The 22,698-nt window shown below is 42.7% G+C and overlaps 1 protein-coding gene and 1 long non-coding RNA gene across 7 annotated transcripts in view; one reads left to right on the top strand and one right to left on the bottom strand.

The window, feature by feature from the left end:
* SYDE2 (synapse defective Rho GTPase homolog 2) overlaps positions 1 to 15,821 on the bottom strand; it is a 63,817-nt gene extending 47,996 nt beyond the window's left edge. For 3 of the 5 annotated variants that reach the window (XR_012646519.1, XM_075002212.1, XM_075002211.1), the window contains exons 1-2: positions 15,332 to 15,665; positions 7,097 to 7,822 (exon numbers count right to left, since the gene is read on the bottom strand). Coding sequence is in view for 4 of the 5 variants with exons in the window: in XM_075002212.1 (XP_074858313.1) it covers positions 7,097 to 7,822; positions 15,332 to 15,440 (835 nt within the window). In the remaining variant the exon portion in view is untranslated. Of the gene's footprint in view, positions 1 to 7,096; positions 7,823 to 15,331; positions 15,666 to 15,712 lie in introns of those variants that run through there. The other 2 variants (XM_075002209.1, XM_075002210.1) reach the window with 2 other exon arrangements.
* LOC142017408 (uncharacterized) overlaps positions 15,730 to 22,698 on the top strand; it is a 30,930-nt gene continuing 23,961 nt past the window's right edge. The window contains exon 1 of one of the 2 annotated variants that reach the window (XR_012646521.1): positions 15,730 to 15,835. This is a non-coding gene — a long non-coding RNA (uncharacterized LOC142017408). Of the gene's footprint in view, positions 15,836 to 16,071; positions 17,877 to 22,698 lie in introns of those variants that run through there. The other variant, XR_012646520.1, reaches the window with a different exon arrangement.

Here is a 22,698-nt window from a genome sequence, read left to right on the forward strand (position 1 = left end):
GTAGCTTTTCACCTGAACCTCTATAACATTTTGGGGAAGACTGAAGACATTTAATAGTGTTTTGTCAATCTTTGTTACAAGGTATCTGTGGCCTTTGCTGTGTGACGCTGCCAACACGAAAAGACATTATACCTTGAGAGCCAGGTAGGAGACAGAGAGCTCTTGCTGGGAGCCTGAATTCTTTAACTAGCAGATGGCATACCTCCGGGTGTAGTAGCTCCCCACTGGGATTGTCTAATTTTTGTCTTCTGAGCCAGCTCACCCTAACTTTCTATTTTCCCTTGGACATCAACAGAACAAATTGACTGCAGGCTCTCCTTTGCCCAAGCCATCAGGAGGGGAGTTTCTCTTTGACAGACTGTAAAAATGCATTGTGCTTTTCTGTTGAACTAGGACATGTACTGAGCACGACAGGAACAGCTCAGCCAAGAGAAGAGTCCAGATATGGGAGCAGAGTCTTGAAACCATATCAGATTGTCCTGAGCTCTTGCCAGTTTACTCTGTGCTTGCCCTCTTGTTTGGACCAGATCCTTGGACAGTCCTTGATCGGGTGTGATATTTTTATCCCTTCAGGCTTGCACCTATGACAGTAACTCTCCTGACTACTTTACCTATTGAAAAGCCTGTTCTGAATCTGGTCAGCCATCCTGGAGAAAGACGTATTTACTGGGTGGGGGGGAGTGGATAAGATACAGTGGAGGGAAGGATAAGAGGAATCTCTGGAGGGTCCCAAAGTGAGCATGAACTCACTTGAGTGATACCTAAGTCTCCACATAACCAGCATAGATCTCCCATCAGGCATGCAAGCAGCAGTGAGGTTTGAGACACAAGCTGTGCTGTGCATGGCCTATGGGGAGAAAGGGAATCCACTATGCTGCAATGGCAGATTGTGACAGCCTAGACATTTAATGCTATTCTTCAACTGTTCTGCAGGTAGGAGGAGTTGAAGCAGCAGATAAAAATATGTTAGTTTCTCCAAGATGGCAGGATGGTGGAACTGCAGTGAGAGACGGGATTGGCCTGCACTCAGAGCGGTGTGCCCAGTGAACCAATATCATGGTTCTGTGGCCCTCACTACGAACAAACAATGTTTACAGGTAGCTATTCTAATTTCTTTCAGACCTACACCACCACTTCCATTATACTAGTACATTAAAAACCACCACCAAAAATTGTACCTGTCTTCTAAAATTACATTTCACAACTACATGTACTACATAACTGCTTATTTATTTTATATCACACCTCTGTGATGCAAACCATTATAAAAGAGAGGTCATCTGTCAACATTTTGAAAGTTAGACCAGCACTGAATGAATTTTACAGCTATGTTTCATTGTATGCCAGTCTATATTTTACATTTTAATATTGTATATACAGGCTGAACCTCTCTCGTCTGACATTCTATGGACCTGACTGGTGCTGAACAAGAGAATTTGCCAAACCAAGGGAGGTCAATATTGTCTGGAAACATTATGAACATTTCCACTGCTTACTGGGCTCACAGAAGACATTTAGGGGTAAATTAAAGCTAAATATAGTAGACCCTCAAGTTACACGAGGATTCTCTTCCACGCATCCTCACATAACCTGGATTTTGTGTAAGTGGCGGTCCAGCTTTTCCCCTCAGTGGAACACATGTTCTGCAGCCAGGGAGGCAGCAGAAAGGTAAGTCCTGGGGTGGGTGGGGCAGTTGGGGAGGGTTAAGCCTGGAGGTGGACTGGGGCAGTGGGAGGCGGGCAGGGTGGAGCTAAGTCCGGGGTGGGTTAGGGTGGTGGGGGCAAGGGGTGGAGTTGAGCTGGAGCTGTGCGTGCGGGTGGTGAGCTGGGCCACAGGGGGTTTGAACCAGGCCAGGGTGTTGAACCAGAGCTGCACACAGAGGGTTGAACTGGGGGCAGGGGTTTGAACTGGAGCCACGCATGAAGGGTGGTGAGCCAGAGCCGCACACGGGGGGTGAGCTGGAGCCTCGTGCAGGTGGTGAGCTGTCTGGGGGGGCGCTGAACCGGCGCTGGGAAGGTTGAGCCAGAGTTGTGCCTGAGGGGTGGTGAGCTAGAGGCAGAGGCGGGGGTAGGGGGGTGAGCAGGAGTTATACGCGGGTGGTGAGTGGAGCTGGCGGGGCAGCTGAGCCAGGGCCGTGCAGAACCGGGGCAGGGGGCTGAGCCAGGGCCAGGGGTGAGTGAGTTAAGCACAACTGGAAATTGCTCATTTCCAGGGTTTACTGTAGGAATTGGGGGTCAGCCGCATAACAGCGGGGTCACGTACTCTGAGACCTTACTATAACAGCACAGAACACTGAGAGCCAGGACTGGTGGCTGTACGCAAACTTTGGGGGACCACAGGAAATTTGGCTTCTATAAGAATTTTACAGTTGTAATTTTGCTTGGGGAAAATTATTAAATATTTATAATTGCTTATACCGAATTCTATGTCTCAGTAATTTAAAATATTAAACGTGGCTAGGACTATGTGTCAAGGAAATTAACTTGCAAATCCTTCTTCACATGAGTAGTATGTGAGTAATCCTACTAATTCTGAGGCTTCTTTTGAGTGAGAACTAAAAACAAAAACAAAAGAATCTGAAGCATTAAGACCCTAAAATACTGGTATAGTATTTACATAAAAGCCCCATTCAGTACAGTTTGGGATATCTGCCTAAGAAGTAGTTAAATTGCAATATTTGTGTGTTATAAAAGAACATAGTATTAATAGCAGCATTTTCAAAAATTAAAAACAAAAATAATCAAAAATGGTAAAGATTTAAACATGCCACTCTGTAGTTTGAAACTAAAATGCAGTAGTATTTTGTTAGCAAGAAAATCAGCTCATAAAATAAACTAGTTTTACTGACTTAGCTGAGTAAAACAAAAAAAACACTAAAAACCCATAAAATACTTGTTAAATGTATTTTCATTTAAAAACAGAAATTGTAACAATCTTAGTCATAAAACAGCCCCAAAAGCACTCTCTGATGAAGAACAGTTATAAAAATCACTCTCTTAATAAAAAGCACCTAACTCATCAAAAAAACACTAAAAATGTATGATGGTATTAGGAAACCAGATAAAAATCATTGTTTGCATTTAACCTACAAGTACCGTTCACTGAGATATCTTCCTGGGAAAAGCAGATTTGCTAAATAATCCAAGAGCATTTGATAAGAGTTACTGCTCAGTGTGTGCGCCTATGAAAATACAGACATTTATTTATTGCTTAACAATTGCTCATGTAATTCAAACCCTGCCTAAAACACAAAGCTAAACTGGATGTGCTGCCCTTCATGTGGGAGTTACATCTGGATGAGCTGTCGCTTTAAATTTGACTGAAAATAACTGTAGATACCTTAACTGGATTAAAAGAATCACTAACTACTCCTCCTCAATAAAGCCAATTACTTAACAGCAGGGATGCACTTCATCATCAAGTAATCCAGTCAATAAGCAGTGAAGTAGCACTTTAAAGACTAGCAAAATAGTTTATTAGGTGAGCTTTCGTGGGTCTGTCCCACGAAAGCTCACCTAATAAACTATTTTGCTAGTCTTTAAAGTGCTACTTGACTGCTTTTTGTTTTGATAGTGTATAGACTAGCACCGCTTCCTCTCTGTTACTAATCCAGTCAATGTGATCACTACTCAATGCACCCACAGAGACATGCTTTAAAATAGTTTAATTAATTGAATACAGAGTAAACCTGTACAGGCAAAATCCATAATCAATTATACCATACTTAATTACAGACATACATTCAAGGCGTAATTTAAAATGAAGGGATGTGCAGTAAACCATTAAATTACATGGGGGTTCTGTTCCTGCCACCCCTGCACAACTCCAATTTTCGTGCAAGTCAAGGGGAGACTGGAATCAGGCTGCAGCCTGGTTCCGGCTCCCCTGGGTTTGCGGGACTGGTCTGTTTCCTGGCTCCCTGAGTGGTGGGGAGCCAGGAACCAGCTGGTCGGTTTCCCCAGTCCCTCAAGCAGCAGAGAGCTGGGAGTCAGAGAGCAGCCTGGCTTCCAGCTCCCCTCCACTGGCAGAAAGGGAAAACTGAGCAGGGCAGCAGCCTTGTTCAGTTTCCTGGGTCCAGACACTGGAGGGAAGCTGGGAACCAGGGGCAGCCTGGCTCCCAGCTCCCCTCTTCTCCTTGAAGCCAGGAAATTAACCAGGGCTGCTGCCCTGCTCAGTTTCCCAGATCTGCCAAGGGAGGGGAGCTGGGCTGCTGTCGGACTCCAGCTCCCTGCCACTGGAGGGACCTGCGAAACTGACCAGCTGGTTCCTGGCTCCCTCCCCAGCGCCCCGGGGAACCACAAAACAGACCAGTCCTGCTGGGCTGGTCAATTTCCCAGCTCCTGCAAGCCCAGGGGAGCCAGGAACCAGGCTGCAGCCTGAATGGCCTATATCCAGGGTTTTCTGCAGCTTTGTTTCTTCATCATGAAAACCTACAGTCAGCTTTACCTCATATATAGACTGCTTAGTCCTTCAAAAGAAGTGACTCCTATTAATGTTCCTGAGAATCACATATGTAGTGCAAGACCTATCTCCTAAATGGGTCAAACACAGTATATAGGACTAGCACACCCTTGGCTTCCCTACAATGATCTGATTATTCCTTCCCATTCTGCAATCAAATACAACAGTATCAGTTATTTAAATACTGACTACAAAGCAAAACATTTTCAACCTGAATGGAATCAGAACCCTCACAAATACTCCACACATGCACCTCTACCTATCCACTGTGGCATTACCAAAGAAAAGCATAAATGTGGGGTCCTTGGTGTGATGGTACACCATGGCACAAGTGGCTGGTTAAATACAGTCAAGTCTGTAAGTGACCGTAAGGGCCCACAGGATTTATTTCAGAGCTTGAGCTCCAGCTCCAGGAATGCCTATACTGGTATTTTCAGTGTTGAAGCACCACCTCCAGTCTGTAGATCAGTGCACTGAGTCTTGGTGACATGGAGCTTTTGACAGTGTAGACATTCCCTATATGACTGTATCCCAAATCCCACTGCCAACAGCAACTTAGGGATTTGGGACATGGGCAAAATAACTTACTGCTCAGACTCTTTGTCTACAAAGTCTTTACCAAAGGCCAGAAATGGATCTTCAAAACACAGGTATTAATATGGCCATTTTATAAAGGGAAACTGAGGATGACAAATGAAGTGACTTGACCATGGGGACAAGTTCAACAAAACCAGAGATGGAATTAGAAATCAGGCACACCTGGCTTCCCATGCCCGTGCTAAGACAATAACTCACTCTCACTCAATATGCTGTTACAAGGCAAGGTCAACAATTCGCATGACCCTGTCAATGACAAGTTATTCCTTCTTATGGGCTGACACCAACCTTTCCCACAATTATTGAATTTACATATTAGTTGAAACAATGTTTGAAATGGGAGCATAACACACTTGTGGTATGTCTATATTGCAATAAAGAACTGTAGTCGATCTAAATCAGCTGACTCGGGCTTATGGGTAATGTTCCCTGTAAGCTGAGCACTGGGGCAGGCACCCAAGAGATATTCAAATACTGCCTAGCAGATTAGCAGTCTGCCCACAGCCAGCAGCAGTTGTTTCTATTGCTGGTTCACATCTACACATGCGTCGCTGCACATAAAATTTATTCTGCACATTGGACAGGAAAAGTTGGAGGGAACACTGCTTGTGGGGCTCAGTGCCAAAACAAAAAACTGCTGCATAGATGTTCAGGCTTAGACCAGAGCCTGGACTGTGAGAGCTGGGAGAAGCAGGGGGGAGCTGGAGGGCGTCCCTGAGACTAGGCTCCAGCATAAGCCTGAACATCTATACTATAATTTCATAGGCCTGCAGCCTGAGCTTGCTGACCCAGGATAGCAGCAGGTCTTTTACCACGGTATAGGCTTAACCAATGATCAACATGATTGAGACAAGCCAGCACAGCTTCTGTAAAAGAAAAACTTTATTCTCCCATCTACAGGTTGCACCTCCCTTATCCGGCATGCTCGGGACATGACTAGTCCTGGACAAGAGAAGTTGCCACATAAGGGGAGATGTAAGTCTTCTACAGGCAGAAAGCCCTGCAATCTGGGGCTGCTTCAGCTTCAGCCTGTCTCCCCAGCCCAGGCTGCCATGGGGTTCCAGCCAGCCCCTGGCCACCATGGAGCAGAAGGGGGTTCAGCTCCCAGCCCCTGGTGGTGCGGTGGAGCAGGAGGAAGCTCTGGCTTCTAGCCCTGCGGGGACTTCTGCACCAGCCACTACTCTCCCATCTGGCAATATCCATGACCATGCTGGATGAGGGAAGCTGCCGGAAGAGAGAATACCGTACTTCAGAGGCGCAACCTCAGGGAGTCAACAAAACAGCAGATACAATAGACTGCACTGATATCATTTGTGGCCTTTCTGAAAGCCTTTGATAAAAATCCCATATAAGAGACTTCTTAGGAAATTAAGTAGTTACAGAGCTAAAGTTAAAAACTTCTACCTTGGGTCAGAATTGGCTAAGATATAGAAAACAAAATGTGATTGTGCAGCAACGGAATTATTAACTCAGCTCACTCTGTAAACTCTTTAACGCTGGCATGGTCTGAGCCATAATGAAGTGGTTTATATTTCAGATTCCAGGCTTTGTTCAGAGGGCTGGTAACCAGGGTTAAACAAGGACATCTTTTTCACATCTGAGATGAACAAATTTGACTCAGAAGTCAAACAATATATATATGAAACATGGAACCCACTCTTAGTCGCTTTTCAGAGCAAGGATGTGTTAAAAACTCAAACAAAATAGTATCTATAGATAATTATGATAATTTTCAAAGTTGCGTACACAAAGTTAGACACCTAAACTCATTATTAGATACATATGTAAGTAGCATAATTTTGCAAGGGGCAAAGTACTTGCATTTCTAATGTAAGTGAATGTGATCTGTAGATGTCACTTGTGAAAGTTACACCACGTAGGTGCTGAACTTTACGTACCTACCTTTGAAAATTGTGACCTGCATATTTTACAAATCAACCTTCCATCAATTTTATAGAAATGGTCACAACGAAGAAAACAATGTGTTTAGTTTTCCCATTAAAGGAGCATAACATCTATATATATCCCGTAATCTTACCTGGTAAACAATATTTAACCGCAGAGCTGTCCTCTACTGCCGTCACACTCTGAGCCTTGGCCACAAAATTCTGCTTGTGCAGCTGCACATACTCCATGGAATGTATGGAATCTGCCTGATTAATTTCACTGGACTGAGCCATCTGATTGTCTCCTGCAGATTCTGAGGAGTATGGAAAGCCTTTATTGTGCCCCAGTACTTTAATCAAGTCGCTTCCAGGCAATGTCTGGAAACTGGTGGTGTGGGAATCCAAATTAACAGAATTTTCCCCAGTAAAACAATGGACTCTGAGAAAGTCAGACTCATCTTCAGGAATAGGGTTGTACCATATTTCTCCTTCATCGTCTGCATCATTATCCTCACTGAAGTCTGAAGTACAGTTTCTTACAACTGAAGGGCTGGTAGAACGGTGAACAGCAGTTACAGAACGATAGGTACTTGCAGGGCATTCCTGTCCTAGGGGTGATTTGGGACAGCCCTGTGGCTGTTTAGTTTCAGTCAACGGACTGGAAGATTTGGGTACGTGGATAGAATTTCCTTGCATTTTCTTACATATATTTTCTTCATCCAGATTAGAGGCCTTTAGAGTACTCTGATGTAGCCAGTTACGTTTCTTAGAAACTGTGATGCTGTCAAGCTGTGGCCTATTCTCAGGGATGTCACTGGTCATAAGAATTTTAAGTTCTCTCCCACTGGTAGAGGATATGTAAATATTTTCAATTAAATCTGTTATTAAAAGAGGAAAAAAAGAAATACTTAGAACACTTTTCCAGCTTTGGAAAACACACACACAGAGTACTATCATGAACTTAATTTCAATCAAAAGACACAGCATGTGTGCATGTAGTAAAGAAACAAAAATAACTTTTGACAGAGCAAGGAAAGTGACAGTACACGTTTGTACTTGTTCCACATACCAAGAATAGGTGCATAACGAAACAGAATGTGGAGAAGCAGTCAATCTGGCACGCCTATTGATATTGAACATTTAACAGATGTGCAATATTAAAGCTAATCTATCTTGTGACACACATGATTTTTTTGACTATAGTCTAGATCCTGAAAGGTACCAAGTGTCTTCCAAAAAAAGACAAAGGTTCTCAGCTCCCAGTAGAAGACCACCACTTCACAGGATCAGAATGTAAGTGAGATGTGAATTCAAGCTGCCAAAAAACTGTCTAGCATTCAAGCCTATAGCGCACACTTGAGAGAACAAGGTTGTCTCCCAGAGTTTAATGTTGACCGCACTTGCTTAGAAAAATGTGAGGTACTATCTCCTTTTGACATTTATATATATATACTTTTTTTTAAATCTTAGCCCATTGTTGGCACTTATAAAATACTGAAGGACTAACAACGAAACAAACTGAAGTAGTAAGTCCTAAAACTGCTCTGTGTTTCAATCTTAACACACTACAGTACTTTAACAATCCAAGTGCTTTGGAAACACAAGTAAAATTAAGCCTGTACACCAGATCAAGCTTATATGCAACCTCCAGTATTAAAAATACTGCCCTAAATTGAGTGCATTAAATACAATTCTGCTCCACTTATTAGAAACTTCATTAAGCAACCAATTTTATCAGTCCTTTCATGGTCAATGTAGACTAAATAATATTATGTTTTATAAAGAATGAAAGAGACATGAGTCATTTAAGACATATGTTAACATAGTGAAACCAATCTAGAAAGAAGTTACTTTTAAAGCTTTAATTAGCCCAAAAGCAATGCTCTAAAAGTGTTAACACTACACACTATTGCTATTTTCAAAGCTTAATAAAAATGGAAAAGGTATTTATGTAATTTAGATTCATGGCATTTAAGCTTCGCTTGGGATTTTATTTATATACAAACTGAAGATTCTAACTTCTTCACTCAATTAAATACAGATCGTATTTCTTCATCTGAATAGCATCAGTACTGAAAACTGATTGTTCACTGCATTTATTTTAACCGAGATATCTGCACTTAACGTTGACGTGTTGTTCACATTAATTGCGAAATGTGAAATATCCTCTACCTCAGATCAAGATGAACAAACATTTGCAAAAGAAAATCTACTTTATTTCTGTTGTAGGTATGCGTCAAGTCTGCACAGTATAATTAACAGACTCCTAATTAAAGTCATTTTATTTCCCCATGAATACCAGTAAAAGAATGCATGCAGGCAGCATTTAATGCTCTCTGAGCAACTAATACTTAAAATACTTTTGCTAGCTACTTTAACAATTATGTCTTCTGAAAAAAATACTGTTTAGCAATTAAACTAGAGGATTTATAATCACTGAACACCTAAGCAGGCATATTCCTAAAAAAGACCTTCAACAAAATATCAAAACAAAAAGCAGTCAAGTAGCACTTTAAAGACTAGCAAAATGGTTTATTAGGTGAGCTTTCGTGGGACAGACCCACTTTTTCAGACCATAGCCAGACCAGACCGGACTCAATATTTAAGGCACAGAGAACCAAAAACAGTAAGCAAGGAGGATAAATCAGAAAAAGATAATCAAGGTGAGCAAATCAGAGAGTGGAGGGGTGGGGGGGAAGGTCAAGAATTAGACTGAGCATACTTGGCTCAATCTAATTCTTGACCTTTGCCCCCACCCCTCCACTCTCTGATTTGCTCACCTTGATTATCTTTTCCTGATTTGTCCTCCTTGCTTACTGTTTTTGGTTCTCTGTGCCTTAAATATTGAGTCCGGTCTGGTCTGGCTATGGTCTGAAAAAGTGGGTCTGTCCCACGAAAGCTCACCTAATAAACCATTTTGCTAGTCTTTAAGTGCTACTTGACTGCTTTTTGTTTTGATAGTGTATAGACTAGCACGGCTTCCTCTCTGTTACTCTTCAACAAAATAGTGCTTAAGTAGCTAAACAACCTTAACTGCATTTTCCAGCACTCATGTTCAGTGTTGATTACACATGTAGTTTGAAAACTATGAGAAAAACAGTGTAAAAGTTACAATATATACATGTTTTACAGCTTATTAAAAAAAGACACACACACACACACACACACACACACACACACACTCTGCTTAAGGACAAGCCAAGGATCTCAAGTTTTCCTATTTGAACTTTACAGTAGCAATAACTATGAACAATTCAGCCATCCGTATACTGGGTCTGTCTACAGACGGATTTGTACGGTGCAGATGCTACTAGGAAGGTGTAAACCAATGGCTATGGTTATAACTAGTGAGTTTTGTAGATAAAACTCATGGAGCGTGCACACACAAAATGTGTTTTGTCAACAGAAACTATTGACAAAAAAGCTGTGTAGATGCTCCGGGGGCCCTTTAATCAACACAGCAGATCAAAATATCGATCCACTTTTATGCGTAGACACAGTCTGCCAACAGAAAGTTTTGTGAGAACATCTCTTCCGACAATAACTTCTGCAGACAGATTGCTGTTGTAGTGTACAAATTCTGCATTGGTGCACTTAAAGAAGCACAATTACACCCATACTAAAAAGACCCAGTGTAGACAAGCCTTCCATTTAAAGTTCTTGTGAGATTTATTGATTTTGCCTGTTTTGCAAGGAAATCTTAATAATTATCTGATGTCAAGACCTATAGTTCCTGTCTACAATATCGTAAAAAGGAAATTATTTCAACTTGTTGTGAACTATTTTCATTGCTCCATTATTTTTGTGCCCAATACATTTGTTATTTGGACATTTATATTTAATAGTTTGTATCACTTGAAATTAGACATTACAGAAAGCCAGAAATATTAATTTAAACCAGTGCAAGATAAGCTAAAAATGCTTGCTTTTTACATCTGATTGCTTCATTAAAATCCTCAATTTTCTAGCAACAGTCCAAGGAATTGTTCCTATCTAACAATTTAAATAGACGGAACACTGAAGTACTCTATTTTTACAACAAACATATCTTTGTTACTGCCACCACTGCACAGAAATGTGTGCCCTTCAGCATTAGCTAGGAAAGCATACAATCCTCAAAAGCGCAAGCTCTTAAAAGTTATACACATGCCCAAATATACAAAAGAATCATATGTCCGAAATCTGGACCTCTGCTACTTTTTATCCCTAAAACACAAAAAGCATATTTGACAACCTACAACAGTACAGTGTACAATATTCCAATTAAAACTTCACTTCTAAGACTCAGTAAGGAATAAAATGTGTTGAAAATTCTTGAAATTCTTTCCATGGGTGTGTCTACACTAGGAACTAACTTCGAAGTTAAGTTTGAAGTTAGGTGCTATTTCAAAGTAGCCTGCAGAGAGTCTATACATGTTTTCCCTTATTTCAAAGTTAACTTCAAAGTAAGGGAGCCCAACTTTGACGTCTTTATTCCATTCCCAAGAATGGAATAGTGCCCTACTTCAAAGTTTAACTTCAAAGTAGAGTTTGTGTAGATGCTCAACTTCAAACTCTGTTACTTCGAAGCTGTACTTCAAAGCAAGCAACTTCCAAGTTATTTTTGTACTGTAGACACAGCCCATAGTATTCTTTACTGCTGTGCGTCACAATTTGACTTTCAGAAATACTATTTTATATTCTTTTGCTTTATGCAAACAAGCAAACTTGCTATTACCAAAAGTCACTGTCATTATTACAAGATTTTTTGAATATTTACCTTAAATTCAGAATAAGCCAAATGATATACTTCTACTTAAATGTCAAGTCCATCACTTAACAGTTAAATGACAGACAGCTGCATTTGTAAGCCCTCTGCACTTCTTTACGTGGCACTGAAGTTTACAGTTTGCACTTTTGCAGTTAAGTCTCAATAGGCTTTTATTATCATATCCAACAAACAAAAAAAAAAAAGCAACCAGCCAGAGACAGAAGTCAATATAACATTGGCCATTGACTGGAAAAGATCCTAGTGAAATGTACATTTTGTAATGTCCTGATGCATAAATATTGCCTTGTCCAGACAACAGGAATGCACTATTTGATGGAAATACATCTTTAGGAGTACAATTTGTTCAGTAAGCCCTCTGACATTTTTAAGATTTTCCAATCCTATTAACTTCAATAGTGAGCATATCTTAAATAAGTTGAAGGATTTTAGAAATATGAAAACCAGTATCAGAGAGGTAGCCGAGTTAGTCTGCATCTTCAAAAACGAGAAGTTTTGTGGCACTTTATAAACTAACAGATATTTTGGAGCATAAACTGACAAAGTGGGTCTTTGCCCATGAAAGCTTATGCTCCAAATTATCTATTAATCTTTAAGGTGCCACAGGACTTCTTGTTGTTTTCGAAGAAATACGAAAGTAATGCATATCCCTTGTCCTTTGTTCTAAGACAGTTTATTTATAATAATGTACCCTAGCTAAATTTTATTTGTGTGTCATGATGGCACCCAAGAATCTCAGTCATAGGCCAGCAACCCACTATGCCAAGCAATGTACAAACAAAAAGATGATCCCTTCCCCAAAGGGCTTCACTGCAATGTGTGTTTGTTATGGTTTTCTTTAAAATTAACTGTTAGATTATCACTGACCAAATACGAACTAAATACTTCTTTACAAAAGGTCAGGACCCAATTTTACAAATTTGCACATGCAGATCAGGACCTCACTGCTTCACCCTGATTGAAGGTAAGGTTAACATTTTACCTATTTTGTTTTGATAGTATATAGACTAGCACGGCTTTCTCTGTGTCACTACCTATTAATTGTTTGTACAAAACATTTCAACAAAAGGTTGCACTCTACCTTCCTAAGCCATATTTTTTGGACATCAGAATAGAGACACAACCATACTTTTAATTAACGGGGAAGAGAGTCTTTGCAGTTCCCCCATATCTTGATCAAAATAGGTCATTCATACTGCTGCTGTTTACAACAATGACTTTTGAATTAGGGGTTTCACAAAGCCTTCTCCTAAAGGTTACACTCTAACTAATTTTTCTTCAAACCAAATGTACAGTTAAATTGCAAACATTCAGGTAAATTAGAAAAGTAAATTAAAGAAATATGAAGCAAGCAACAGTATAAACAAAAAACCTGGGGAGTTATGAAGCATTTAAAAATTGAACAAAATATAGGCCCCAATTTTGCAACTTCTTATTCACATGAGCAATATTTACTCCTAAGGTTATTCATTCCAGGAAATGGTTGCAGGGGAAATCAAACCTGAAGACTGGATATTCCAAAGCACACTGTGTTTATCTGCATGAAATTATAAAGCAAACAAGACATGGAGGCAAATGGTTAAGAACCTGAACAAAACTAATTTTGTTCAACTAAAAGCCTTTTCCAGTTTTAAGAAATGGGTTTTATTGCTGAGAACAACGAATGGATTGTTTTCGTACATCTACACCTTCTAATTAAAATAAATCATTTCCAAATGTGAATTGCTTAATATATACACTATTGCATAAATTAAACAATACCGATCATTTGGGATTTTATTTGTTCAGTTAACCTCCTACTTAGGTTTACTGCAAGTAAACAAATGGACTTTTTAAATTAAAGAGTGACCACCTTACAATGTCAATATCATAACATGGTTAATATTAATGTCAATAATTTTATTATGGTGCACACATAAGAGTAAACTACAAAATTCTAACAAACATATACTTCATCCAGATACTGTTTTTAAGGAGTCACTGTTACAAATACTAAAAATTTTAATTCTTCTATTGTTTGTGGAAATACTATTTTGTGGATTCACCTCAGTTTTTCTGCTGCTTTCTATGAAAGTTAAAGCCAGTTTCCACAAGCTAAAAAAAAAAAAATGTTCTCCCCCATCATGAAAAAGCCCTTTCATTGGAGAAATGGAAAATGTTTGCCTTAAAACAATTACTGGCTTCGCCTACGGCAGTGTTCTGCAATATTCACAACTCCGGTGCTGTCAGTGACAGAACTACCAAGGGCCACCTCAAACAAATCAGAAAACACCCAACCTTTCACATGAGAAACCTAGGATTTCACACAGCTCCAGCCGGTAGGAGACTTTTTAGCTGTACTGCTTTTATAGGAGCATGAACTTGTAACAAAAATAAACACCTGAAACCGCTGACACCAACCCCTCAAGCCGAGAATACTGGGTGTGTTATAGTGAAAACACACATGCACTCCCCCGCTATGGGGCAGAGACTTGACACCGACATTTGAAGATCACCCTGTAACACAAGACTGAACTTAACTGTAGGCGACTCTTCTCCAGTCAGTGGCCCCTCAGCAAGCCAGAGGCGGGTTACTTTGGCCCCTGGGCTTCCAGAGCACAAGTCACCGGGGGCAGGGTGCCAGCTGAGCCGGGCCCAGAGGCGGGGGGCTGCTTGCAGCTCAGCGACTGTCCCTGTCAGCAGAATCCGGTCGCGAGGAGCTGCCAGGGCCTCGCTTTCGGGCCCCTCCAAGCCGGCGCAGCTCCTGGCCCCTCTTCGCCCAGGTCTGGCCAAGCGGGCAGCGCTGCAAGGCGGGCGGCCGCAGCTCCCGCCCCGACGCGCCGCTCGGCGCCCCGGGAGAATAGGCGCCCCCTGCCCAGCCACTTGGGCAGCTTTCCGACGCTGACGGCGGACGCCCTGAAGGGCCCCGGGGTCGCACGTGGGCGGTTGCCGGGGCCGGGCCACCGAGCAGCCGCTCGGCCCGGCTCGGGCTCTCCCCGCAACGGCTGCGGAAGCCTGGCTACCCCCGCTGCCACGCCGGGGCCGGTAGCTCGCCCTGCAGCAGGTGCTCCGAGCCGAGCTCCAGGGGGTGATAGCGGATCGCGCCGTCGCTCACACACCGCTGCAGAGGCGGCAGTAGGGGGAGGCTCCCCAGGCTCTCGCCTTGGCGCGCGGGAGAAGCCGGCGGGCCGGGGCGCTGTGCTGAGCCCCGGCCGGGAGCGGGAGGACACCTGCTGTTGCGGGCTGCCCTACCCGGCGGACCAGACAGCGCTGCCCCCCGGCGAGGCGGCGGGAGCCCCCTGTTGCCGGCGGGGCTGGCCAGGGGCAGGTCGTGCTTGGCACGGATCGGCAGGGAATAGGGTTCCTGCAGCTCGCTCCGCAGCCAGCCCCTTCTCCCCCCGGCCCCAGCCGGCCGCCCCAGGGCAGGGTCGGGTGAACCTAGTGATCACCTTCCGGGCCGGCAGGCGCAAGCTGCGCGGGGGCGGACACGGGCTGCGCGCCCCAGTACCGCGGGGAGCAGCGAGGGCTGCCCGCCCCTGGCTGCGGGGCACCTGGTGCCTTTCCCCGAGGTCCGCACTCCTCCTGCCGGCTCCTAGGCACGGCGCACCCCGGCCCAGTGGTGGCGGCTGCTGGGCTTTACCTTGAGCGGCGCCGGTGCCCCCGCGGGAGTGCGCGCCTGCCCCCGCCGCCCCGCGCTGGGCTCTCCTGCCCCGCAGCTTGGAGAGGGTCCTGCGCAGAGGATCAGCCATGCCTGTCCCCGCCCGCCTCAGGAGCTGCTGCCCCGCCGCGGGAGGCAGCCGGGCGGCCCCCTGCGCAGCGCTGGCGGCTGGTGGCGGCGGCGCCCCATGGCCGGGCGGGCTCGGTTTGCGCCGCGCTCCCTCCCCGCAGCCTGACTCCTGCCGCCGCTCACATACTTGGCATAGCTGAGCGGGGTGAGAGGGCGCCCTGCAATGCGCATGCCTCGCTGCCCGCCCGCCTCGCCTTCACCCCGGCTCCGAGCCCCGGCGGCTCAGGCCGCTACCTGCTGGCCCGATGGACGGGCCCGGCTGGGGGGGAACCGAGAGGCGCCCGGTCCCGCCCCGCAGCTCGTGTTAGGGTTCCAGCCCCGACTGCTCCCGCGCTGATCCCTGGGGCAGGGGCTTCGGTAAGGCGCAGGGCGCTGAACTCCCGCCCCAGCCGCCAGGGGGACGGGAGCGGAGGGGAGGGGTGGGAAGGGGCCGGCCCCAGCTGGTCCTGGGCCGCACCAGGGGCGCCCAGAGCGCACCACCAGCTCTGCCCCCCCTTCTGTGCGTGGCCACACAAGGCGCCTGCGGCGAGGAGGGGGAGGGGGCAGAGATTCTGGGAGGTGAAATTGCCGGGGGGGGCGTTGCTTTTGTTGAGTCCAGGAGAAAACGAAGGGGAAAGACAAACAGCTGGAGCAGGTGGCCTTGAACAGCAGCAAACCTGTGCCGGGACTGCGCTCACAGCCCTGGGCCAGGGAACGGTTTTGAACAAACTAACAAGCCCACCTTCAACTCCTTTACTCTGCTTCCCCCACAGAAAGCCTTCCTTCCGCTGAGCTGGAAAAAGGGAAGGGGCTGCTTTTTGTAAAGCATCTAACCACTGGATTTTAATCTATTTACTCAGGATTGGCTTCATCATGGTGTGTGTCACACCTGTTGGAATCTTTAAAGAACTGAATTTCTTTTCTCCCTAAGCTTCCCCCTTGGCTTACAAGCCTTCTTTATATGCCCTAGCTTAAAGAATAGACACATCCATAAGCTACACATTTTTGTCCTCCCTTTGGCCATCACCTTTACATCACAGTAAGGCCCAGCTCTGTTACAGGTTCTGTGATGTGGAAAAATTGTTTCATAATGTGTCTAGTCCTTTGGAGGGGAGCTAACTTAAAGAACCCTACTCAAGACTGGCATCAGAATTGAATGTACTTATACCAAGTATGAATTTGGCCCAAATTATTATAGGCTACATCTACACCAAAGAGTTTTGTCAACAAAACTTGGAGGATCCACACACAAACTGCGTTTTGTTGAGAGTCTGTCGACAAAACTAGGCACTTCCACCCAGTGTTCTCCCTTTCCATGATGAGGAATAATGCCTTTGTCAGCTGATTCTGTTGCCAAAAAAAAAACAAAACAAAACCCTGTAAATGCTCCAGAAGGCCCTCTGTCAACAGACAGGGCTTCCAGTTTGCTGGGCAGCCCTGTTTGCTGAGCTTCCTGTTGGCTCTTCTGTCGAGAGACCATCCAGGTAGTCTGCTGACAAAGTGGATTGCTCTTTTGATCTCCTTTTGTGGATGGCCTGATCTGACAACAAAAGTTTTGCCACAAGATCTCTTCCGATAGTAACTTCTGGTGACAGATGGCTGTAGTGTCGATGTAGCCGTAATCTCTAAAACAAATGCCATATTTGTAAAGCACAAATTACATTTTGAAATATCAATAAAGTATACTCAAGTCTTAGGTTTTGCAGGTGGAAATTTCTACTTCGTATTGTTTCCCATACGTTATGGCTACATCTAGACTGCAGGCTTCTCGTCGACAGAAATTTTGTCCACAGCACATGTCCAGACTGCAGCTGTCTTGGAAGAGATCTTCCAGTCAGGAACACTCTGTCGACATCTCTCTATATCTCGTTCCACAAGGAAGAAGGGATATCTAGACAGAGGGAGTTTTTCCAACATTTGGCTCCCTGTGGATGGGCCAAATATCAGAAAAGCCTCTCCCAACAGAACTGTTAGCAAAAGACACACAAATTGTGCACTGCAATTGTGCATCTTTTGCAGACAGTTTCCCACAGACTAGACACAGCCTATCTGAACTGTAGCTTCATTAATAAGCCTGCAGCTCTATATAAAACACAATTTAAAAAAGGTTCCCAAAAGAAACATTGTTGCATCTTCTGCAGAGAGAATGGCTTCAGCCTGTTGTAGTCTGCAAGTATCCCGGGGCATCAGCAGGAAGAACTTGCCGAGTGCCCTTCTTTTCTTTCATAGCAAAGAGCTCTAGGAAAGCTTATCATAGCTCTATTTATATATTAGAAATGAGAACATGACCATAACTGTACAGTGGGGAAATATGGCAGCTGCAATCTTTATCAACTGATAACAAGATGCTATTAATGTTTCTTAACTAGGTCATGTACCGTTTCACGAACATGTAAATAGAAATTCCAGTCTTCTTCCTGTAAGTATTCGGAATAATAAAAAACAAAAGATGAATGACCTCCCCTTCACTCCATGATTAAGCCATTAAAAATGTTCTTCCTGTTTTGTGTCTGAGAGCTTAAAGAACATAGTTATAGCTTTCTGAAAGCTTAAAATTAAAATGCTGAAAGAATATTGCATATAGGTATAAATGCCAATTCACTATCACAAGTAATCCATTAGTATGTTTTGCATATATATGAATTAACATATACTGTGATGAAGGTAGGGAATATGATTGCTATCCAATATGTATTTCACAATAATTTATCACTTCTACTACACCTCTGCAACTTGAAAAAGGAACTTCTGCGGTTTTTGCCCTGTTGTCTTGTATACATATTTTTGCTCTTTTAAAATGGGGACATAACTATATTAATTTGCATAATTGGGTATAAAATTATGCAATATTTGTATAATTACCTATTTTCTCTGGAGAGAAAAATTTTAGGTTAATCTGATGTGTTTGATACTATTACAATTAGTTCCACATCCTAAACATTGAAAGTAATGATGTTTGACAACCAAACTCTCATAATGTTGTCTTATTTTAATTTTAGATCCCTGTGTTTCATATACACATTTAATTACCATAACAAATGTTTGATAAAATATCAGCTAAAAATATTTTTACAAATTAACACTACTCATAATTCTGCTCATTTCTGTCTACTGTTATAGTGTCCCCTGCTGGTTGAGATGGGGATGCATTTTGGTCCCAGCTTTCCTTCAACTCCAAATTTATGCATAGGAAATGACTGCAGGTTGACCCTCTCTAGTCTGGCACACTCTTGTCCAGCAACTTCCATGGTCAGGCATGATATTAGTTAGCTGGATGACCACTCATCATGAGTGTGACCAAGTTTCCCATGGTCCCATAAAGTTTGTTTACAGCCACCAGTCTCTGGTCTCTGTGTTCTGTGCTGTTATTTAGCTCTAATTTATTTGTAAATGTTTTCCAAGAGCCCAGAAAGTGGTGGAAGTGTTGGTAGTTCTGCTAGACAATATTGACCTCCCATGGTTTGGCAAATTCTCAGCACCATTCAGGTCCTGATGATGCTGGACTAGAGAGTTCAACCTGTATTAACAGAATGATCTGAAGTCTTCTGTGAGTATGTTACCTGCCCCATTTCAGCAATGTCATTCTTAATTTTGGTGAATTAATCCAAAGCTGTATGTTTCTTGTTCTCTTTTATAGATACTCAGACTGCAGTTCTTAAAATTAGCCACTACCTAATAGTTTTATGTTTTGGTTGTGTATGATCCACATAAAGAAAAATTCCAGTAATTAGCTATAATATCACTTAAGAAATTTAGCTCCTGGTTCTGTAAAGACTTAAGGATAGGTCTAACTCTAGGCACTGCAAGCAGATCCATTGACTTAAACAGGACTACAATAGAACTTCAAAGTTACAAACTGATCAGCCACACACTTCATTTGGAACCAGATGTAATTAGGTAGCAGCAGCAAAGACAAAAATCAAAACAAAGCCAATTTCCCCCAGTATAGTACAGTCTCATGTTAAAAAAAAGCTACTAAAAAGGGAGAGAACCATTTTTCTTTTGCATAAAGTTGCAAAACTGTATTAAGTCAATGTTCAGTTGTAAACTTTAGAAAGAAAAACCATAACATTTTATTCAGAGTTAAAACAACCTCCATAACACTGAAGTTCTTCAGTACCTACAATGCATGAAATTAAACAAATGCCTAGGTTTCACAGGATTGGGAAGCTAGTAGATAAGCAGACCTCTCTCTTATTGGGCCTGTCTTCTTATTTGTACTTCCCAGAGAGTCAGAGTTGTGTAATTAAGTATCAACTGGTTGGAGGCTGACTGCATTCACTTTACTGTTGGAACTTCATGCAGCCAGAAGTGGCAACCCATATGTACCCACTGCATTCATGGTCCAAGTCTCAATGGACTTGGATACTTTTCAGTTACAAATTGTAGGAGACATTCAAAATTTCTGACAGCTACGTTCTGTATCTTTTTGTACTCAAATACACATACGATAATTTGGGTTGGCTGAATTAACACAAAAATAGACCAAAATTTCCTAGATGCCTTTGCAGGAAGGTAGATTCTCTTTTCCATGGCCAAATTATTAAGATGACAGTTTTCTTCCTTGAACTTAAAATATATTTAAAAACATAGTAAATTCTTTCTTTTCCATCTCAGATGTTGTGATTGGAACCTTTGTATTACTTTGGGATTTTCTTTGAACAGGCAAAACATCTGTTGATAAAATTTATTAGGATATTAAGAGCACAAACCTTTACTTGATTACTCACGTACATGTCTGCTGACTAGACCCTTAATTTCCCTCCCTTGGATATTATATACTGCCATGGAATAAATTCCAGTATAATTTTGCTTGCATAGCTGTTTCACCTAAGCATTTTCTTCATAGACTCAAGGCCATTTAATGGAATAGTTTAGGTCTTTAACTTATCCCTCCCCATGAAGTAGCTGCATCGGAAATAATTTAAATGAAAAGCTATGAATAACTGAGTCTATAAAACACAGTTTGATCTGTATGTCAAAAAAGTTATTTTCATTCCAACTTGCAGATGCAAAACACTTTTCCCTGTGGATATCTAGAAATATATATATATAAAAAAAGGGTTTTGTATCCTCTATTTGACCTACAGAAGCAGCAATTGCTCAGACAAAAAAAACAGATAAAAATAACTTTGAAGATCTGACTTGGGCTGACTCAAGCCAGGCAAGGAAGAAAACAGAGTCAAGACCAAGTTTTTATAATTAACTTACTATGTTCTTCTCAAAGCTTGCAGAACACATAGGGTAAAATGTGACCTCTTGCAAAAAGCGCAGGGCTCAGGAAATATGACCCAGTCTACCCAAAGTAATTTCAAACTTCACACTGCCAGGCACTGAGGATGTATTTAACATGGTTTTATACTATGTAAGCTCCCCACCCCTGCCAAAAAAAGAAGAAATAAATTTTCCTGGATGTAACACATCACCCATTTGGTTTGTTGAACCAAATACAAGTAGGTTGTCATTTGGGAAACTCTCTTACTCAATACATCTTTCCTGATTTGTTGAGCTCTGAAGTATCTCATGTGGCTCCACTGTTGAGAATTACCAATGCTTGCCAAACCAGAGAAAAATTAGGACTACTGTGTAGGCCCCTCCCAAATATACAACCATGAGAAACACATTGTGGACCATGAAATCTGGTCTCTCTGGTTGGGTCTACGCTTGCCCCCAACTTTGAGGGGGGCATGTTAATCAGGGTAATTACTAATGAAGTGCTGCAGTGACTACTCAAAAATTTTGAGGAGTAAAGGCACTTCAAAAGTAGCATGGGCAGTTTGAAGTGCCCATGGCTACACGCATGCCGGCACTATGAAGTTTGATACTTTGAAGTTGCCATGGGGGAGAATTAGCCTAATGAAGTCCTGCATACTCACTGCAGCACTTCATTAGTAATCTCCCATCACCCTGATTAACATGCCCTCTTTGAAGGTGGAGGCAAGTGTAGACAAGCCCTCTGTGTAATCTGGTCTTTTGTGTGCTTTAACCAATACTATATAGCTTTCAAGGGAGAAGACTGGTGTTTCTCAAATTGGAGGCCCTGACCCAAAAGGAAGTTGAAGCAGGGTTGCAAGGTTATTGCCACCCTTACTTCTGTGCTGCTTTCAAAGCTGGGTGGCCAGAGTGTCACAACTGTTGGCTAGAAGCCCAGGTCTGAAAGCAGTACCCTCAGAAGCACAGAAATAAGGATAGCAGTACCACCACATCTCCCTACAATAATCTTCTGTTTTTCCCCTACCCTTCATTCCTTTTTGGGTCAGGACCCCTATAATTAAAACACTGACATTTCACATTTAAATAGCTGAAATCATAAAATTTATTTTTTCATTAACCTATGGTTGCAATTGACTAAAATGGACTGTGAATTTGGTAGGGTGATAAGTATCTGTTGAGAGAAAAACAGTCACTGATAAAAAGACGCAGACATATGTAAATTATCTGTAACAATAAAGCCAGGCACTTGTGTCAGGGGAGGAGAATGGTTGCAAGATTTCAAGTCAGGTGAAGCAGCATTTGTGACAAACCACAATCCATATCTAGGACACCTGATTCAGCAATAGAGCTCATGACTGATGAAAAGCCACAGTAGCTCATTATGGAAGACTGACAAATACTCTTAACAACCTTGCTGCTACTGTAGACAACACAGCAGATCTGTCTCAGAAAATAACCTTTCATAAACTAAGATCTTCTGATGCATACAAGCATTGTGTCCCATGGAAATTTAGTGAAATTGCCTTCAGTTTGAAAGTTACATCTATGAAGCCCCACAGTAAACATTTTAAAGACTGAATGTATGTATACAAATGCCCTAATCATGCAAACATACGCTTAACTTTGCACAATAATTATTTCCATGAAATCAGTGTTAAAAGGAGCTTTCAGTGAATGTCTACATCTACACAAGAAGGCTTTGTTGGCACAACTTGGAGTGTCGATGCACAAAATGCATTTTGTCGACAGTCTCTTGACAGAACTTGGCACTTCCACCAACATGTTCTGCCTCTCAGTGATGAGGAATAATGCTTTTGTCAACAGTGTCTGTTGACAAAGGAGTCAAGTAGATGCTCTGGGGGGCCCTCTGTCAACAGACATGGCTTCTGGTTCACTGGGCAGCCTTGTTTGCTGAGCTTCCGGTTGACTGTTCTGTGTGTGGATGTGATCTGCCAATGGATGTTTTGCCGGAAGATCTCTTCCGACAATAACTTCTTTTGATAGATCTATAGTGTAGACGTAATCAA

The sequence above is a fragment of the Carettochelys insculpta genome, chromosome 9 (genome assembly GCF_033958435.1).
Source record: "Carettochelys insculpta isolate YL-2023 chromosome 9, ASM3395843v1, whole genome shotgun sequence".
Classification (NCBI taxonomy): domain Eukaryota; kingdom Metazoa; phylum Chordata; order Testudines; family Carettochelyidae; genus Carettochelys; species Carettochelys insculpta.